This window comes from Nomascus leucogenys, chromosome 19, assembly GCF_006542625.1.
Source record: "Nomascus leucogenys isolate Asia chromosome 19, Asia_NLE_v1, whole genome shotgun sequence".
NCBI lineage: Eukaryota > Metazoa > Chordata > Mammalia > Primates > Hylobatidae > Nomascus > Nomascus leucogenys.
Genome location: NC_044399.1, coordinates 29,189,038 through 29,210,513, shown reverse-complemented (window position 1 = coordinate 29,210,513; position 21,476 = coordinate 29,189,038). Strand labels below are relative to the sequence as shown.

The window sequence follows — 21,476 nt, the reverse complement described above, 5'->3', positions numbered from 1 at the left end:
TCCAGAAAGGAACAGTGAGGGGACCGAGTGGGACAAAGGGGCAGGGTGAAGGGTGACTGGGACTGATCAGGTGGTTCCTCAGAAATGGTGGTTGTTGTAGAAGGCTGGCGGTCCCGGGGGTGGGGTCACTTCCCTGCTCCTTCAGCGTGAGGCGGAGACCTCTATTAGGGCACTCATTTCCATCTTGCGGGTCGTTCACCCTAGCTTACAGGTCCTGTTTCTTCCTGTAGAAGTCGTTGGCTTCATGAGAGCAGGGTCTATGGGAAGCCTCCTCAGCGTGGGTTCTTGGAAGAGGTGGAGGTTCACTCGACGTTTGTTACACAAATATGAAAACAGGGTGACGAAAGTTTGAACGTTCATGAATGGCAATAGCTGCAATGGAGTTGTGTATGCAGTTGGTATTAATGACGTTTTCGGTCCCTCTAGCGAGAGAAAAGCGAGCGAGTGGGGCGGCTTGTGAGGGAAATGTGGCATGAGAGGAAAGAGGAAGGTATTTTGTGAAGGGATGTCGTACAGAGTCATGCTTCAGTGAAGATGCCTTTGTTTTTCTCATCTTAAACCCTCACAGCCCCATTTTCCTCTCAGCTACTACCTTATTTCTCTTAACAACATAACTCCTTGAAAGAGCCTACCGTACTGGCTGGGTTCAATTTCTTTACCCCGTTCTCTCTTGTACTCGCTCTGAGGACATTGTCTCCTTACCACCCCACCCAGATGGCTCCTTTCAAGGTTGTCGGTGTCCTCCGTGTTGTGAAACCTAGCGAACCATTCAGTACTGAGCTTAGCCCCCCACTCCCCCCACTTTTTTTTTTTTTTTGAGACAAGGTCTCACTCTGTCGCCCAGGCTGGAGTGCAGTGGTGCAATCATAGCCCACTGCAGCTTCAAACTCCTGGGCTCAAAAGATCCTCCTGCCTCAGTCTTTGGAGTAGCTGGGACTAAGGTCGCCATGTCCAGCTAATTAAAAAATAAAATTCTGTAGAGGTGGGAGTTTCACTGTTGCCCAGGCTGGTCTTGAACTCCTGGCCTTAAGCAGCCCTCCTGCTTAGACCCCCACCCACCCCCCGCACCAAAGTGTTGGGATTACCTGCATAAGCCACCACGCACAGCCTGATTGCTCACTTCTTGAAGTACCCTCTTCACTTGGCATTCAGGAACCCAGACCTACCTGATTTCCCTCCTCACAGTAACCAGAGTGATCCTTTCAGAAAGAACTTCAGATTATGTAATCCTTCTCAGAACTCTTCCAATGCTTGTCACTCCTTCAGAGTACAAGCCACAGTTCTTACTGTCATCTAGGGTTCCTCCATGATCTGCCACCTTCCCTTAGCCTCTCTGATCTCTCCTGCTTCAGCCTCCTGGGGCCTTCCCACTATTCCTTGAACATTCTTCTTGCCTCGGGGCTTTTGTACTTAACTTTTCTTTCTGGCTGAAATGCTCTTCCCTAAGGTATTAATCAGCTCCCTACTTCAGTTCCCGCAGGTCTGTACTCAAAAGTCTCCTTCTCAGTAAGGTCTTCCTTGGCCACCCATTCTGTTCCCTGCATCTCTTCCCCTATACTGTATTTCATATTCCCCTCCCTGCTTTACTTTTTTTTTGTACTTACTGCAGATAACATACGATATGTTTTATTTTTCTATTTTATCATTTCACTCCCTGACTAGAATGTAAGCTTCATGAGGGCAGATTTTATATATATTTATATATATTTTGTTCATTGCTATATCCCTAGAGCCTGGGAGAGAACCTAGGCTAAGCATGCAGACATAAACGTTGAATTCGTGGATAGAAAGGTGAATGGGTAGACGACTGGAGAAAAGGGATACGGCTTCCTCCATTTCTCTTGATTTGTTCCTGCAAGTTCACAGATAGAAGATAGGATTGAAATAGTTGAGAAACAATTATATTGTCAGAGATACAGGGAATAGACTTTCTAAGTTAATTTTTTCTTTTAAGTTTGGAGAGGCTTATGCGGCACCTGATTCATCCAGCAAATTAAGACCTGCCAACTTTTTGATAATCTGGTCAATAAATTACAGAACAATTGTTCCTTTCAAGATTTATTCAAAACGTGTCAACTCTGCTTAATTAAGCACTTTGATGATTTAAGAACTCTTGGTGAGTAGCTTAGTAGGAAGGGAATTTGTTCATTCATCCCTCTCTCCCTCTCTTTTCCCCTCCCTCCATACCTTTCCTCTTCTCCTCTACTCTTTCCTTCATTATATATATACCATTGTATTTGATACTGTGAGAAATAATTTTAAGAATGATAAGTTACCAGTCCCAGTTCTTTATAAATTTAGGCTATAGTTGGTATAGGAGGTATACATATGAAAATTAAATACAAATACAAGGCAAATGATTAATGTCAGTTAAATAGTGAAGACAAGAATAGTGAAGACAGTAAGTGCTATGCACAGTAGTTTAGAGGTAAATATTGAACTGGTTGGAGAAGATCTAGAAGAGATTACATAGGATGGGTTACTGGGGAGACCTGCATAGATTTCCAGTATTTTCTGAGATGGGTATTTTCAATGTGGTTCTATTTTATTTTAACATATTTTGAATTCCAGGAATGTTGGACATATCACATTGAAAAACAATGACTATTAACATATGTCAGAAATAAATAAAAATGATTTTAAGTGCTCTGTCTTCATTAGAATATTAATACTTGCAGTTAAACTTTACAAGAAAAAGACTGATGATTATAACTAGCAATGTAATATAATGTAATATAGCTAGCACTGTGATAAATAGTTCATCAAATGTAACTCAGATGTGAGTTGAAAATGTGAAAATTTGAGGAATTTCTAAGTGTTGGTTATCACATTTGCATAATGTGAAAGTCTTTGGATTGAAGTGAGGCTACACCATCTTTTCTTTCTTTCTTTTCTTTCTTTTTTTTTTTTTTGATACAGAGTCTTGCACCCAGGTTGGCGTGCAGTGGCGTGATCTTGGCCCACTGCAACTTCTGCCTCCCGGGTTCAAGCAGTTCTCTGCCTCAGCCTCCTGAGTAGCTGGGATTATAGGCGCATGCCACCACACTCGGCTAATTTTTGTATTTTTAGTAGAGACGGGGTTTCATCATCTTGGCCAGGCTGGTCTTGAACTCCTGACCTCGTGATCCACCTGCCTTGGCGTCTCAAAGTGCTGGGATTACAGGTGTGAGTCACCATGCCTGGCCTTTTTTTTTCTGAGACAGTCTTGCTGTATATCCCAGGCTGGAGTGCAGTGGTGTGATCTTGGCTCACTGCAATCTCTGCCTCCTGGATTCAAGCGATTCTCCTGCCTCAGCATCCTGAGTAGCTGGGATTATAGGCACATGCCACCACGCCCAACTAATTGATTAATATTTTTAGTAGAGACGGGGTTTCACCATGTTGGCCAGGATAGTCTCGATCTCTTGACCTCGTGATCTGCCCGCCTCAGCCTCCCATAGTGCTGGGATTACAGATGTGAATCACCGCGCCCAGCCTACACCATCTTTTGTTTGCAGTAGCATTGTTTTGAGAGGCAATGTTCTATGGGACTGAAGACCACAGGCTTGGAGTTAAATTGTCTGAATTCAAATTCTGTCTCTGCTATTTGCTGGCTGTGTGATCTTGGGAAACTTGATCTCTTCAAGTCTTTATCATAATATTTAGCACACAGTAAGCATTCAGTAACATGAGTGATTACTACTGTCTTAGCAGTTCTGCTTCTCAGGGTTTATTTAAATAAACAGATATAATTGGATTTCTCTGCTTTGTATGCCATTTGAAACTGGATTTCTCCTCATACCACAAAAGGTAAAGTTAAGGAACTGGATGATCTGTGATTTATAGTCTACTAACTGCTTTTTCTAGTGTTTGCCCACATATCTGTGTTGGTGAAATATTGTGTATCATACCCCAAGTCAATCTTACATTGAAGAGATAACTTCAGGTAGGTAAATATAATTGCTTAAGTGTCCTAAACAAGCATATGATTTTTTCTTTCTCTTTTTTTTGGCAGGAAATCCTTTTGTACTATTGCTCATTCATACTTGTTCATCAAAGCCTGGAGTCCTTAAGGACAGAATTTACCTCTAAACAGAAAGATGGAAACTAAAGTACATTTATTCTGCCAGGTATTTATTTAAAACAGTTTCCAAAGATTTCTTCTTTCTTCTTTTTAAAATTAGTTTACATTACCTCATATTCATAATCAGTAAGCAAATTCATAGAGTAATAGTTATAAGGAACCTGGCCAAGTAACTGAGATGACTTTTGAGTCATTTTAGTGAACATGTATTGAACTCCCATCCCAACAACCCATATAATACTGAGAGACCTTCTGTGGTGTATGATGAGAGTATTTTGGTGGGGTACGGACCTGGATAATTTTTGTGGAGATCAAAAGGGTTAAACTTACATGAGAGGTCATAGATAATATAATTAATGATGTGAGAGTATAACCAAAAAATAATGTAGAGGACATCAAATTTCTTTAGCCCTCTTATCTGTACTTCAGATTTTTATGCCCTTCTGTCTTTTTAGATGTCTCTGCCTTTTTTTTTTTGCTAGTATTGTGTCAAATAAGACAATTTTTTTCAAATAAAAACAAATCTGGACTTAGTAAGCAGAGACTTTATTCAAAATAATTGTTGCAAGGTAAAAAAGGGACTATTGAAATTGGAAGAGGAGGAGGACTATTGCAATGGGAAGAATGCTATGACCGTAAGATCTGCAGGTGTCTCAAGGGTTGGGCAGAAAGAGTTTTCTTTTATAGAGAGATGCTAGAAAGAACCAGGTGTGGGGAAATGGGATGAAACAGTAGAATGATTAGGTAAGTATATTGGAGAGTATTTTATCATGAAGTCAGTCTATTTTGTTCTGATTATCAGTGGGGATAAAGCAATTCAGCTAATAATTTATGACAAAAAGAAAGGGAATTTTGAGGGGGTGTGTCTGGCATTGTAATAAGTAAACAAGGGGGGCATTCCAGAGTCTTACCTAAGTCATATGGGGAGGGGTGGTTTGCAGTAAGCCATTTTCCAGAACACAAAAGGGTGGGGGATTCCTTTAACCCTCACTGTTTTCTGGGAGTTTAGGGCTCAAGTGAAATTCAGCATTGTCAATTGAGAGTCCTAATCTTTTAAATTTATCCTTTTAACAGATCTGACGCTACTGTGTAAAACATGTACCTGTACTATAGTTTGAAAAATAATCTCAGAGACTCTTGAAAAGTGCTGAGATATGTACTTTATATCATATATATACACACATATATACATTTAAAGTTTACCTTTTTATACCTACTACTTTGTTGATTTTGCCCTTATAAACTGATTTTGAAGATGAATTCTTAAAAATTAATATTAAAGTATCATACCAGTTTGTTTTCCTTAGACTGTATAATTTATACTTCCCAGATGGCTCACCTTTTACTACAGTGTTTCTGAGATTCTTTTCTTCTTCTGTGTCAAAAACTTCTACTCACTCTTTGTTTTCATTCACTTGGCCTTTGGTAACAGGTTTTTCTGTCTTTTTAAATTTCCTACCCCTTTTCCCCCTCAGCTTTCTATTTTGGGTCATTTTTTTCAATCTCTTTAGGAATCCTTTCATCATTTGTAATACACATCTCATCAAGGCAGCAAATCGAATTGCCTTTTTGAAACAATTTAAAGGTATGCCTTTGTTATAAGACAAATGATGCAGATTGTAAAAGTCACTGAAATAGTTCTGTTAATTTCCATCCTGTGGAAATAGAGATTCTCTCTAAACTTCCTTGGTAATCTTTATAAATTGTCTGTGTAATCTTCAGGGTCACCTTTGGGTTCAAAGACTCAGGACTAATGCACCTTTGATTGACTGGATGCCGCCAGTTGTCTTAAGCAAACAGCCAAATTTCAGGAGAGAATATTTCCAACTGCATTCTTCTTTTTCTAAACATGTTTATTGTCACTAAACTCTATTTCTTTTTTTTGGGGGGGGTGGGGAGAGGTGTCTATTTAGAAGCAATATAGCTTCTTTTTTTAATATAGGCTTTGTTTTTTGTTATTTTATTTTTTGTAGAGAAAGATATTTATTTATTTAATATTTTTTATTTCAATAGCTTCAGGGGTACAAGTGGTTTTTGGTTACATGGCTGAATTATACAGTGGTGAAGTCTGGGCTTTTAGTGTACCTGTTACCTGAATAGTATACATTGTACCCAACAGGTAGTTTTTCATCCTTCACTTCCCTGCCCCCTCTCCACTCCTGAATCTGTACCACTCTATATGCCTTTTTGGATCCATAGCTTAGCTTCTATTTATAAATGAGAATATGTGGTATTTGGTTTTTTTGTTCCTGAGTTACTTCACTTAGGATAATGGCCTCCAGTTTCATCCAAGTTGCTGCAAAAGACATTATTTTGTTCTTTTTTATGGATGAGTAGTATTCCATAGTATATATACCACATTTTCTTTAACCTCTCATCAGTTGATGGGCACTTAGGTTGGTTCCATACCTTTGGTATTGTGAATTGTGCTGAGATAAACATATATGTGTAGGTTTTTTTTTTGATACAATAACTTTTTTTTCTCTTTGGGTAGATACCCAGTAGTGGGATTGCTGGATTGAATGATAGATCTACCTTTATTTCTTTGAGAAATCTCCATACTGTTTTCTGTGGAAATTATACTAATTTACATTCCCACTAGCAGTGTATAAATTTTCCCTTTTCATCCCATCTGCACCAACATTTATTGTTTTTTGACTCTTTAATAATGGCTATTCTGGCTGGGGTAAGGTGATATCTTATTGTGGTTTTAATTTGCATTTCCCTGGTGATTGGTGATGTTGAGCATTTTTCATATATTAGTTGACCATTTGTATATCTTCTTTTGAGAAATATCTGCTCATGTTATTTTCCCACTTTTTAATGGGAATACTTGTTTTTTTTCGGCTGATTTGTTTGAATTCCTTGTAAATTCTGGATATTAGTCCTTTGTTGGATGTATAGTTTGCAAATATTTTCTCCCATCTGTTGGTTGTCTGTTGACTGTGTTGATTATTATTTTTGCTGTGCAAGAGCTTCTGAGTTTAATTAGGTCTCATTTATTTTGTATCATACAGAATAATCACATTGCCCTAAAATCCTCTGTGCTCTAGCTATTTGCTTCTCCTTCCCCCATCCCCTGGCAAACACTGATTTTTTACTGTCTCCATAGTTTTGCCTTTTCCAGAATGTCATATAGTTGGAATTATACAATATGGAACCATTCAGGTCGGGATTTTTTCACTTAATGTGCATTTAAAGTTCTTAAATGTATTTTCAAGGCTTGATAGCTCACTTCTTTTTAGCACTAAATAATATCCCATTCTCTACATTTAACACAGTTTATTAATTACTGAAGGACATCTTGATTGCTTTCAAGTTTTGGCAATTATGAGTACAGCTGCTATAAACATCCAATTGTAGGTTTTTATGTGGAAATAAAGTTTCAGCTTGTTTGAGTAAATACCAACAAGTGCAGTAGTTGGATTGTATGTTTAGTTTTGTAAGAAACTGCCGAACTGTCTTCCAAAGTGGTTGTACCATTTTGCATTCCCATCAGCAATTATGAGAGTTCTTGCTTCACATCCTTGCCAGCATTTGTTGTTGTCAGTGTTTTGGATTATTGCCATTCTTTTTTCTTAATTGAGTTTTTTATTATTATTTTAAATTGACAAATAATAATAATTGTGTATATTTTTGGGGCATAATGTAGTATTTTGATCTATGTATACATTATAGAAATATTTAATCTAGCTATTAACATAATCATTACCAAATTATTTTTTTGTGGTAAGAGCATAAAAAATATTTTAGTGATTTTGAAGTATATATTATTTACTAACCATGTTCACCAATGCATTAGATCACTAAAACTTGTTCCTCCAGTCTAACTGAAACTTTGTAGCCTTTGATCAATGTCTTCCCATTCCCCATCCCTCTTCTTCCCCCAAACCTCTCCACCCCCCAGCCTCTGATAACCATCTTTCTACTTCCTGTTTCTATGAGAACAACATTTTTAGATTTCACATGTAAGTGAGATCATACAGCGTTTGTCTTTCTGTGCCTGGCTTATTTTACTTAGCATAATGTCTTCCAGTTCTATCCATGTTATGGTGAATGACCAAATTTCCTTCTTTTTAAAGGCTGTATAGTATTCATTTGTGTATATTCACCACATTTTCTTAATGTATTCATCTGTTGATGGACACTTAGGTTACTTTTATATCTTGGCTATTGTGAATAATGCTGAAATGAATATGGGAGTGCAGATATCTCATCAACATATTAATTTCAGTTCCTTTGGATATATACCCAGAAGTGGGATTGCTGGAATGTATGGTAATTCTGTTTTTAGTTTTTGAGGAACCTCCATACTGTTTTCTAGAATGGCTGTACTAACATTCATACCAACAGTGTGCAGATGTTCCCTTTTCTCCACATCCTTGCCAGCACTTATTATCCTTTGTCTTTTTGATAATAGCTATTCTAACAGAATAGCTAACAGAATATCTAACAGACTAGTATGAGATGATATCTCATTGTGGTTTTAGTTTGCATTTCCCTAATAATTAGTGATATTGAGCATTTTTTCACAAACCTATAGGCCATTTGTATGTCTTCTTTTGAGAATGTTCAGATCCTTCACACATTTTTTAATTGGATAGTTTGTTTTCTTGCTTGAGTTCCTTATGTAATTTGGGTATAAACCCCTTATCCCCTTAACAGATGTAAGGTTTGCAAATATTTTCTCCCCTTCTGTGGGTTGTTCGTCCCCTGTTGATTGTTTCCCTTGCTGTACAGAAGCTTTTTGGTTTCATATAATCCCATTTTCCATTTTTGCTTTTGTTGCCTGTGCTTATAGAGTCTTATCTAACAAATCATTCCCCAGACCAATGTGGTAGAGCTTTTCCCCTATCTTCTTGTAACTTTACAGTTTTAGGTCTTGTGTTTAAATCTTTAATGCATTTTTAATTGATTTTTGTATGTGGTGTGAGATAATGTCCCAATTTCATTTTTCTGCAGAAGGATATCCAGTTTTCCCAATGCTGTTAATTGAAGAGACTGTTCTTTCCCCATTGTGTGTACTTGGCACCTTTGTTGAAAATCAGCTGACTGTAAATATTTGGAAAATTTCTAGGCTTTCTATCCTGTCCTATTGATTGGTGTGTCTGTTTTTATGCCAGTAACATTCTGTTTTGATTACTATAGCTTTATCATCTGTTTTGAAATTAGGAAGTGTGATGCCTCCAACTTTGTTCTTTTTACTTAAGATTGCTTTGGCTATATGGGGTGTTTTCTGTTTCCATATGAATGTTAGGATTTTTTTATTTCTGTGAAAAATGACATTGAAATTTTGAGAAGAATTGCATTGAATCTGTAGATAGCATTGGAAAGTATGGACATTTAAACAATATTAACTTTTTGAATCCATGAACTTGGGCTATTTTCTCATTTATTTGTGTCTTCTTCGGTTTCTTTTATCAAAGTTTTATAGTTTTTTTTTGTTAAAATTTCATCATTCTAACAGGTATGTAATGATATTTCCTTTTAATTTGCAGTTCCCTAATCCCATTATAATGTTGAGCGTCTTTTCATATCATTATTTACCATGTTTCTGTATATCTTCTTTGGTGAGGTGTCTGTTCAAGTCTAGCTCATTTTAAAATTGAGTTCTTTTTTTATTATGTTTTAAGAGTTCTTTGTATATTTTGGATAACAGTTCTTTATGAGATATGTCTTTTGAAAACGTTTTCTCCCAGTCTGTGACTTGTCCTTTCATTGTCTTGATATGGTGTCTTTCACAGAGCAGAAGCTTTTAATTTAAATGAAGTTTAACTTATCGATTATTTCTTTCATGGATCATGGCTTTGGTTTATATCTAAAATCGAGTTAATTTTTATAATAAAAATACTGCTTTGCAAAGAGTATGATAAACTTTTGTACCTTGCTTGGCAAAGAGTATGATAAACTTTTGTACCTTGCTTGGCAAAGAGTATGATAAACTTTTGTACCTTGATGCCTTAAGAGCTAGATCCAGGCTGGGAGAGGTAGCTCATGCTTGTAATCTTAGCACTTTGGGAGGCTGAGATGGGAGGACTGCTTGAGCTCAGAAGTTCGAGACCAGCCTTGGCAATGTAGAGAGACCTCGTCTCTACAAATAATACAAAAATTAGCCAGGTGTGATGGTGCATGTCTGTGGTCTCAGCTTCTCAGGAGGCTGAGGTGGGAGAATTGCTTGAGCCTGGGAGGTCAAGGCTGCAGTGAGCCATGATTGCACCACTGGACTCCACCCTAGGCAACAAAAAGAGATCCTGTCTCAAAAAAAGAAAAAGTGCTAGGTGCAATAACTGTTAGACATATTCATAAATGATGTTCATTTTATAGCTGTATAATGCACTAAGGATAATTGGAGTTATTTAGAGTATGTACTGAATCTGGAATAATAATACATTAGTGAGTAAAACCTTTTTCAACAAAATTCTCTTCGGTAGCACTATTTGAGAAAGAATATCGATCTAAAATGAATGATTGACCCAGAATGTCATATTTAATATGTATGTGCAAAGAGGACATGCTTGATTGTGGCTCTTATATTCCCCAGGCAGAGGAAAATATTGACTTAGTAGATGATGGCTCTAGTTCTTTTGCAACTGACTTGCCATCAGGAGCTATCAACCACAAGAAATACATCAAGTTTTCTAAAACAATAGAGAAGAAAATTTCACCGGAAATTAGGAGTTTGAGCCCAGAATATAAACAAATGTAAGTTAAAAACTCTGAACTTACTTTATTGAATTATACTTTTGCAAGTTAAGAGTGCTATAATGTAGCTTATGTGTTCTCATAATGTACCATGTGTATAGGATCATGCATATTTGTGGTCATTCTTTCAGTAGCATAATTTTAACTCCTAAATAGCTGTTCTTACATTTTTTCTGACTTCTCTCACAGCCATGTGGAAGTCTATAGGCTTCCATGTTGTCTAAGTTGGTTTTCACATTGTTATAAAGAACTACTTGAGACTACGTAATTTATAAAGAAAAGAGGTTTAATTGCTCATGGTTCTGCAGACTTTACAGGAAGCAAGGCTGGGGAAGCCTCAGGAAACTTAGAATCATGGTGGAAGGGGAAGGGGGAGCAAGCATATCTTCACAAGGCCAGCAGGAGAGAGAGTGAAGAGGGAAGTGCCACATACTTTTAAACAAACAGATCTCATGAGAACTCAGTATCGTGAGAACAGCAAGTGGGAAATCTGCCCCCATGATCCAATCACTTTCTACCAGGTCTCTCCCCCAGTATTGGGGATTACAATTCAACATGAGATTTAAGTAAGGACACAGAGTCAAACTATATCACATGTGGAAGCCTATAAGGAAGCTATAGGCTAACTGGAATCATAGGATTCTAGTTAGAGGAGAACAATTACCCATATGTCTGTTAAGTTTGTCTTAAAGAGAATTTAAGAAGGAAACAGAAGGTTCTTTCCTCTAGGCTTGGCTTTGTGCCTTCCATGAAATTAAGATATTTGAATAGTTTTTTTTTTTTTTTTTTGAGATGGAGTCTCACTCTGTCACCCAGGCTGGAGTGCAGTGGCGCAGCCATGGCTCACTGCAACCTCCACCTCCTGGGTTCAAGTGATTCTTCTGCCTCAGCCTCCCGAGTAGCTGGGACTACAGGTGTGTACCATCACACTCGGCTATTTTTTTTTTTTTTTGAAATGGAGTCTTGCTGTGTTGCCCAGGCCAGAGTGCAGTGGCACTATCTTGGCTCACTGCAAGCTCTGCCTCCTGGGTTCAAGCCATTCTCCTGCCTCAGCCTCCCGAGTAGCTGGGATTATAGGTGACCACCACCATGCATGGCTAATTTTTTGTATTTTTAGTAGAGATGGGGTTTCACCATGTTAGCCATGATGGTCTTGATCTCCTGACCTCATGATCCGCCTGCTTCTGCCTCCCAAAGTGCTGGGATTACAGGCGTGAGCCACCGCACCTGGCCAATTTTTTTTTTTTTTTTGTATTTTTAGTAGAGATGGGATTTCACCATATTGGCTAGGCTGGTCTTGAACTCCTGACCTCGTGATCTGCCCACCTGAGCATCCCAAAGTGCTGGGATTACAGGCGTGAGCCACTGTGCCTGGCCAAGCTATTTGAATCTTTTAGCAGTTCTTTCTTGTATGCTGCATTGCCTGGTTGCCTTTTGTTAGTCATAGAAGTTCTAGCATTTTAGATGCATGTAGGAGAAATATTCAATCTGTATTTATTATTCATAAAATGACTAAAAAATAAAAAAAAATCTAAAAGCCTCTGGGAAAACATTCAGAGCTTATGTCACTTTATTATCTTTAACTAAATGCTCATTTTACCTGTTGGTGAAACTGGAAATTACCTACACATTGTGATTGGAGAGGCACCTAAATAAAAATCTCCTCTACCTTCCAGAAATCTGTATTTCACTTTTATTTAATCTAACATTTTCAACACTACTCCTGTTTGTTAGATGGCAAAAGATGAAGCAATTATTTCTAGAAGACTACAATGAAACTTGTTACCTAGGAAGAAAAGGAAGGTCGTGGGAGCATCCCTTTACCTTCTTCCATTAGCATTCCTCAAGATAGGTTAGCACTGTGGGAAGCACGTGCCTCAAAAGAATGGGGTACAGTGCATGTTTTCCCTTGTAAGTGGGAGCTAAACAATGGGTACACATGGACATACAGAGTAGAATAATAGACATTGGGACTACAAAAGGTAGGAGGAGGGGTGGGGGTTGAATTTGGTGATGGGTACACTGAAAGCCTAAACTCACAATGCCTATGTGCATGTAAGAAATCTGCACTTGTACCCTCTAAATATATAAAAATAAAAAAAAATTTAAAAATGGGGTACAGGACAAATGTTTTTACTTATTCATTATTTATACCAAATCATCCTTATTCTATGAAATGTGCGAAGCAGCTCATAATTAAAAAATACACTTATACTTTTGTTTACCTAAATAAGGAAACTGAGGCAAAATTAATATAAGTAGAGTGTTTAGGCCCAGGTTGAGGACTGCAGCCTGGGAAACACTGGGAGGTACTCTGGAGAGCAAAGGAGAGGTTCAATATTTTAAAGAAAAAAGGAAGCAATCAGGAGATGGGTTGATTACAAAAGTTGTTTTTCAGGAATTCTTACTGGCTTACAGAAATAACATTGATTAGTGATTGGCTATATATTGCTGAACTGTAGCGTGCGAGTTATGGTATCCAGTGTATGGCATTGTTAGGTTAATTTGTGGCTACTTGGTGACAGTCTAGAGTCCACATAGCAGGCAACTTTGAAATAATTGCTTAGCTCAAGGGGATGTGAGACAGTGACTGCTATCTCATTTTAATGCCTCTTTGGGCCTGATAATTTAAAGAGGCCTTGCATTCATCAGATTAAAAATTTATTTTCTTTATCATTTTTTGAAAAAAGATGAAAGATCAAAAGTCATGTAATGGAGTGGAAGTCATGATTATACTAGAAATAAGAAGGCTCAACGTCAATAAGGATATATGGAGGATATAAAGCACCAGTAAACTGCAGTTTGTGACTCATTAATAGGTCATGAAATCAGTTTAGGAGGTCACTACTAGTTTTGTTTGTTTGTTTCTTTCTTTCTTTCTTGAGGCAGGAGTTTACTCTGTCACCCTGGCTGGAGTGCAATGGCATGATCATAGCTCATTGCAGCCTGGAACTCCTGGACTTAAGGGATTCTCCTGCCTCAGACTCCTGAGTAGCTAGGATTACAGGTGTGCACCACCACACCTAGCTAATTTTTAAATTTTTTGGAGAGGTGAGGTCCCACTATATTGCCCAGGCTGGTCTTGAACTCCTGGCCTGAAGTAGTCCTCCCACTTTGGCCTCCCAAAGTGCTGGGATTACAGGTGAGAGCCACTGCAGCTGGTTTACTACTAGTTTTTTTTTTTTTTTTTTTAATAAATAAGTTAGAATAGAATTGAAAACATTAGAGTGCTTTTTCCTCCTCCTCTCTCTCTCTTGCTTTCTATTGCACCTCTTCTCTCTGTATATGTATATTGTACCTCAATAGAAAATGTACTTTTGACTGTGGGTCATAGGCAAAATAGTTGAAAATCCTTGCTTTGAGACTAGAGGACTGCAGAGGGATCTAATCATATGGCAGCTTCAGGGAAGTGAAGAGCAAAGTATGGGGGTTCACAGGGTATGAATTTGGGAGATTGGATTTAAAGGGATAGTGTGTCAAAAAAGCAAGATACTTTTTCTTGGAGAAATAAGTCAGAAAAAAAAGAGCAGGGTACACCATAAATACATATAATTTTATTTGTCAATTAAAAATAAATTTAAGAAACGCGATAAATACATATAATTTTATCTATCAATTTAAAATAAAATAAATAAATAAAATTGGAAAAAAAGGCCAAGGTACTTGCTAAAGAAGGGGAGTGGCATGAATTATAATTTTTTTTTATGTCACAGTTTTGCTTAGGGCTGAGTTCACCTGAAGCTGTTGTAGATATAGTCTAGTTAGTCACTGTCCTGATGGGTTGTTCTTGAAATTTAAGTCTACCCTGGATTACTTGAAGCACTTTCTAAGAGTATGTGTCTTCTCTTCTAAAATTTAATTCAAATGTAATTCATAATTACATTTTATCTTATTGTTGTATAGTTTATGGCAGTGGTCTCCAGACTTTTTGGCACTAGGGACCAGTTTCATGGAAGATAATATTTCCATGGACAAGGGGATGGGGAGGAGGCAGGGGTGGTTTCTGGATGAAACTGTTCCACCTCAGAAGATCATCAGGCATTAGATTCTCATAAGGAGGCACAACCTAGATCCCTTGCATGCACAGTTCACAATAGGGTTTGTGCCCCTGTGAGAATCTAATGCTGCCGCTGATCTGACAGGAGGTGGAGCTCAGGTGGTAATGCTTACTCTCCAGCCACTTACCTCCTACTGTGTGGACCAGTTTTGGTTCACAGGCCAGAGGTTGGGGACCCCTGGTTTATGGAATGTTTGTGTTATGAAAGGTCTTCAGATCGCACCACTGTGCTTTTAGCCTGGGCGACAGAGCGAGACTCCATCTCAAAAAAAAAAAAAAAGTTTTTGACAGTCCTATAAGAAGAGGAAAAAAGAGAAATAAGAGAAAATCAAACAATAAGAAAGAAGAATGTTGATTAAAAAGAAGTTCAGCTTCTAGTGCCCAAACTTTATTCTTGAAATACCATTTCTTATTAAAAGGCTCTTTAGAGAAATGCTGATTGCATGTCTGTGAAAGGAAATGTACAGTAAGCCTGGAACATCTTGTCTTCTGGAGATAAGGAAACTATTAATAAAAAAGACTGCTACCAGGGATTCATCAGAAGGACTCAAGAGCCTACTCGAAGAGGCTCCCACCTTTTCCTATAAAAGATGAGAAAATTAGAGCATCAATAAGTATAATAATTTCAGGGAATTAAACTGCATCAAATGTATTTAAGTCTTTGTGTTCAAAATGGTATAAAATTATTTTGTCATTTTTAGAGGTTACAAGTGAGCCAAGTCTTTGTTATGAAAAGTGGTAAATAAAGGAAAACAATAGAACAATTATCTTGCCTTTCTTTCTTTCTTGTTCTTTTTTTTTTTTTTTAATCAGTTGAATCTGTCTATATCTTGCCTTTCTGTATGAACTGTACCACTAGGCAACCCAATAGTATATGAGAGAAAGTTTCTATTTGTAGAAATATTCTAGCAGCCAGGCGTGGTGGTGTGTGCCTATAATTCAGTACTCAGGAGGCTGAGGTGGGACAATCACTTGAGCTTGGGAGTTTGAAACTGTAGTGTGTACTATAATCATACCTGTGAATAGTCACTGTACTCCAGTCTGGGCAACTTAGCAAGATCCCATCTCTACACATACAAAAAAGAAATATTCTAGCTAATGACTGAAGGAATGATAGATTTATAATCCAACCACTTTGCAGTCTCTCATGATTTATTATTTTTATTTATTTATTTTTGAGACAGAGTCTTGCCCTATCACCCAGGCTGGAGTGCAGTGGTGCGATCTTGGCTCGCAACCTCTGCCTCCCAGGTTCAAGCAATTCTCCTGCCTCAGCCTCCTGAGTAGCTGGAACTACAGGTGTGCACCACCACACCTGGCTAATTTTTGTATATATATATATATATATATTTTTTTTAGTAGAGACGGGGTTTCACCATATTGTCCAAGCTAGTCTTGAACTCCCAACCTCAGGTGATTTGCCCACCTTGGCTTCCCAAAGTGCTGTGATTATAGGCATGAGCCACCATGCCCAGCCAGTCCCTCATGATTTACTGGATCTAGTTATTATGTATAAGTAGCCACAAATAGCCAATTGGACATTACGTACTTCCTGATGGAATAACATCACCACCTAGAGAGTGGTTTGCATCTCCCTCAACTATTGAACGTTAATATGTTCAAGCCTCTAGAATCCTACAACCATGGTGATACAATCAGCAAAATCCTGACTGGAAAATCTACAGGACAAATGACCTAGTAATAATAATTATAATGATAATAAAAGGTGTAGAAGGAGAACTTATAGATGAAAAGAAGTTAAAAAGACATTTCAGTCAATTATAATGCTGGGATTTTATTGAGTCCTGATGTAAAATGTTAAAAAAATTTTATGACGTTTATGAGACAACTGGAAATGTGAATGCTGCCTGTATATTTGATGATATTAAGAAATTATTGATTTTTAGCTGTCATATGGTATTTTTTGTTTTGTTTTGTTTTGTTTTTGAGGTGGAGTCTTGCTATGTCACCCAGGCTGGAGTGCAGTGGCTCGATCTCAGCTCACTTCCCAGGTTATAGTGATTCTTGTGCCTCAGCCTCCTGAGTAGCTGGGGCTACAGGCGTGTGTCACCGCGTCTGTCTATTTTTTTTTGGTATTTTTAGTAGAGATGGAGTTTCACCATGTTGGCCAGGCTGGTCTTGAACTTCTGACCTCAAGCAATCTGCCCACCTTGGCCTCCCAAAGTTCTGGGATTACAGGTGTGTGCCACCACACCCAGCCCAATCTCTACAAAAAAAGACACCTTATAGAGATTTCTATTAAAATCTTTACAGATGGAAATAATATACTGTGATTTATTTCAAAAATAATAAGGGATGGGAACAGGGATGGGATATAGATGGAATTGGATTGACCACTGTTGAAACTGGGTGATGGGATTCTGTATACTTTTGTATATGTTAGAAAATTTCCATAATTAAAAGTTGAAAAGAATAAGAAAAAGCAAAAAGAAATTCAAGAGTGATTCCAATTTCTGTGTCATTTAGATTTGAAACATCAATAATCCTTTGTGGAGAAGAAAAGTCCTCTGATTTTTCAGGAGAAAAAAAAGTTGGGAGAAAGAGTTTACAAGTACAACAGCACAGTAAAAGAACTGAGGTAAATAAAGATTTGGAAATTTTTCTTTTACCTTCAAGTGTTTTCCTTAGCCCTCAAACATTCCCTTATATTTTTTAGTCCAAGTGTTGAAATGTCACAGTCTTAAGTATTACTACCTGCTCTTGCTCCTCCTCTTCTGTTCTTAATTCTCCTTTTCCTTCTCCCTAAGGAAAAAAAAAAAAAAATAGAACAAGGAATGTTTTCAGGAGCTTATGAAAAATTTGCGTTTTTTCATTTTTTTGTCTTTTTTTACTGTGCTCTCTGCTAACATTTTTGCTTTTTTAACAGGAACCCTAGGTGTTCTTTGGTTTGTGGCAGCATAACTCCAGTCTCTGCCTCCATCTTCTCATGAGTCTTCACATGGCCTTTTTTCCTGTGTCTGTATCTCATCTCCTTCTTCCTTTCTCTTACAAGCACGTCTGTCATTGTATATTTCATTTCAAGATCTTAACTTGATTACATCTGCAAAGACATTTTCTCCAAATAAGGTGACACTCACAGGTTTCAGATATTAGAACATGGAATATCTTTTTGTGTAGTCACTTACTATGATATACTTAGAGGTATATTTCCTTTTTTCCCCTCTTAGTATTTGCTGTGCTTCTTAAATCTGAGAATGCATGCCTTTCTTCAATTTTAGAAAATTCTAATATATTATCTTTTAGAATATTTCCCCTCTTTCAATCTCTTTACTGTCCCTTTGTGTCTTCTATTAGATGTGTATTAGATTTTGTCATCCTGTTTTCTATATTCTTTAACATTGCTTCATATTTTTTGTCTATTCTGTCTCTCTATTTTGTTCTTGGTAATTTCTCCCCATCTACTGTCTACTTCACTTATTCTTTATCTAGCTGAATCTAATCTGCAATTTAACCTTTCCTCTCAGATTTTAATTTCAGTGATTCTATATTTTACCTCCAGAAATTTTATTTGATGGTTCTTAAAATATGCCCTGTGTCATGTTTTTTGCTCATATTCTACAGTTATTTCAAGATTGGTATCTGATCAATTCACTATATGAAATTCTTGGGGGATCCAAATGTTGTGTTTGTTGTTTTGTCTGATTCTCACTCATGTTAACTTGTTCTTTGGGTGTTATATATACTTTGTACATTCTTTCATATATAGTTGATCTAAATATGTGGGAATCTTCAGTTTGCCCTTCAAGAGAATTTTTAAAAAGAAAATTTGCTTTTGTCTTTGCCATGCACTTCAGAAGTGTTACAAATCTGAGGTCATTTTAAATGAATTTTTTGGTTTCTGTTTCCCTGACCCATATATTTAGTGTAGATTAGAGTTCCAAACTCATGTATGTAGAGTTATGATTATGACTAATCAGGAGGAATAGTCTTTCTTTTTTTCAAACCTGGAGCTGGGATACAGACATGTTTTAATCATACTTTTTCATTGGGGGATAAATTTTTTCTTTCCCCACTCTTGCTGAAAACATTGTCTTTTGAAGATTTTGGTTCTGTGTGGCATCTAAGTACCAATTCCTGTCAATCTTGTGTAATGTGAGAGTGTTTTTTCCACATCTTGCATGGTCATTAAAACTCAACGCTCAGGGTTCCATGTAAAATTGAAGACACAATTAGAATTCTCATTTTTCTAAAGTGCTACTTTTCTATCCACCTAGCTGCTTGCCTTTTTGGAATCATGTTTATACATGCAATCTTAAGTGGATAATTTACTCAATGATAGGGATAATTGAAAACAAAATTACCTGTATCATTTGAATAACTGTGTTGATTCTCCACATTGCACTTAAGTCAAAGCCTTTATATGTAGCCTAGAGTCTGGTGGCTGAGTCTTCTTGTTCTCTCTATACCATAGGTTTTCCCTGCTTTGCAAAATCCATTACTATATATTTACCAACTATTAATGACATGATTAACTGCATACTTAAGAAAACCATGGCTTTGCAAAACAACATTGTATAGTTTATTAAAATTTTAGTTTATATTAAATGTAATTTAATTACAAAAGGCAATTTTACACCAGAAGCATAATTAATGAGGAGCCAAGGTATGATTAATTATCTTTTAAGAGTTTTATCATCCGAGAATGCTGAATTACCAGTGTCACCTCAGGCACCAACATACTTGCATTTGGCTCTAGATTATCCCTCCTTTTCTGAAGCTGTCAAAGGAGAAGATGACTAGGAAAGAAAACTCTTTATGCAAGTTGCCAAATCAGTACAGCGTTCACAAGACTTCATCACCTCTTTGTACATCTTCCGCAATTACTCGGTATTTAAATCCTTGTTCTCTATTTTTTAAATGTTGGGTTCAGACTTGGGTGTTTCTCTCCAGAATCATTTATCCCTTCCACATAAAGAATATCAAGTAGTTTATGCTAACTGTGCTGTTAGAATTGTGTAGAGATAATAGCACTGTATATGGAATTGGAAGACTTAGATTTGAGTCCTGATTGACCTCACATGCTTAGACTTTTGTAAAATTTACATCTCTGGGCATCACTTTCCACATCTGTATAAAGACCTTGTACTAAATGGAGTCTTAAGATGTCTTCCAACACTAACATTATATGATTTCGGTTATTTACATGTTACAGTATTAGATAAATCGTCTTTTCCAGACATTTTTCCTGATAGGTAATGGAATCTGAGATTCTTTGGCTGTTTAAAGATGTTCTCGTTTGCTTTATTATTGTAATTTTCTTAAAAATTTGCTGTGACTTAGATTAAGAATAGGAAAAATTGGACCACAGTCAAAGGATAGTGGGTCATGGACACTATTTACAGACTAGGGTAAATTCTGCTTTATAGAAAAATATCTCAAAAAGAAATAAGGTGGGATTTCTGAGGTGAAGAATATGGAATTTTCCATAACTTGGACAGTTCTTCAAGAAAGGTTCTTATGAATCTCAGACTATTGGTAGGTTTGCTAATATTTTAAAATGGAATTTGCATATTTTCATTGCCACTTTCTAATATGGCTGTTTCTTTGACAGGGAAAAGGAAATGCTGTCTAACCTCTACATGACATTAGATGATGAAGTAACCCATGGATATTTACACTCAAAAGAATTAAGTGGTAATAAGAGGTTCTAAAATTTCTTGAATACATTTCCTGATTATGTGCTTTTTAGGAATTGTTTCAGCAGTTAGTGCCTCTTCATCTACTCCTAATGGCTTATGGTATCAACTGATAATACATGATATAGCAAATGCTGTGGGCTGTGAGGAAGCAAAAGTAGATAGTTCAATACATAAATATCTTTGGTTATATTGGTAAGATAGGGAAAATATAATATGTATCTTATACTAGTCCAAATGTATTTTTTGGAAAAATGTCTGCATATTACATCCCATGGATAAATTAGTAAGTGCTCGAGTCACTGATATCACTGGAATTTAGTCTTTGGTATCTTAATATTAAGGCTTATACTATCCTTCACTCCTTCATGACACTGACCTCTCCCTATCTTGGGCTTCTCCTTTATACTTATGGAATAATTTCGCATAGTTTTCCTTTTACCTTAACTCGGGTTGTCATATTGTGTATCTTAGTGTCCAAATGGGTGACTCATACTGCTGTAGCTTCACACTTTCAAAACCAATTATTTTACCTTGATTCTCCTGACCAACACTGATGGCCACAAATTACACATTGTCATTATGTGAAAATCTCAGACTTTAATGTCTTATTCTTCACTCACAATCTCTTTTTATTTAGAATTTTATTTCCTTGACCTCTCCATTTGGTGCCACTATGATTGTATGATTTCCAACCTCAGCTGCCCTTAGCACCAGTTGGTATTCCCTTTAAGTTTTGGTGTGATCTCTCCTGTTTCCTTTGGTATCTATTCCAAACCTTCACTACTCTCCTCAAATACTCAATTATGTCACCTATCCAACTTTAAACATTTAAAAATGTTTTACTTAATTAAAATAAAATTAAAACTTGCTAGTCTGAAATCTATGAAACTGAATCTTTTCTCCCCTGTTACTTTTGAAAAAGATTTTATTGTGGTAAGAATATTTAACATGAGATCTACCCTCTTAACAGATTTTAAAAATGTAAGTTATTCTT

At 36.9% G+C, this 21,476-nt stretch overlaps 1 protein-coding gene across 1 annotated transcript in view; it reads left to right on the top strand.

The window, feature by feature from the left end:
- Positions 1-3,645: 3,645 nt before the first annotated feature.
- The window catches only part of EFCAB13 (EF-hand calcium binding domain 13), a 45,709-nt gene continuing 27,878 nt past the window's right edge, over positions 3,646-21,476 (top strand). The window contains exons 1-5 of the mRNA XM_030799481.1: positions 3,646-4,109; positions 10,605-10,765; positions 17,310-17,421; positions 19,540-19,670; positions 20,395-20,477. Coding sequence (XP_030655341.1) covers positions 4,080-4,109; positions 10,605-10,765; positions 17,310-17,421; positions 19,540-19,670; positions 20,395-20,477 — 517 coding nt within the window. The 5' untranslated portion in view covers positions 3,646-4,079. The remainder of the gene's footprint in view (positions 4,110-10,604; positions 10,766-17,309; positions 17,422-19,539; positions 19,671-20,394; positions 20,478-21,476) is intronic.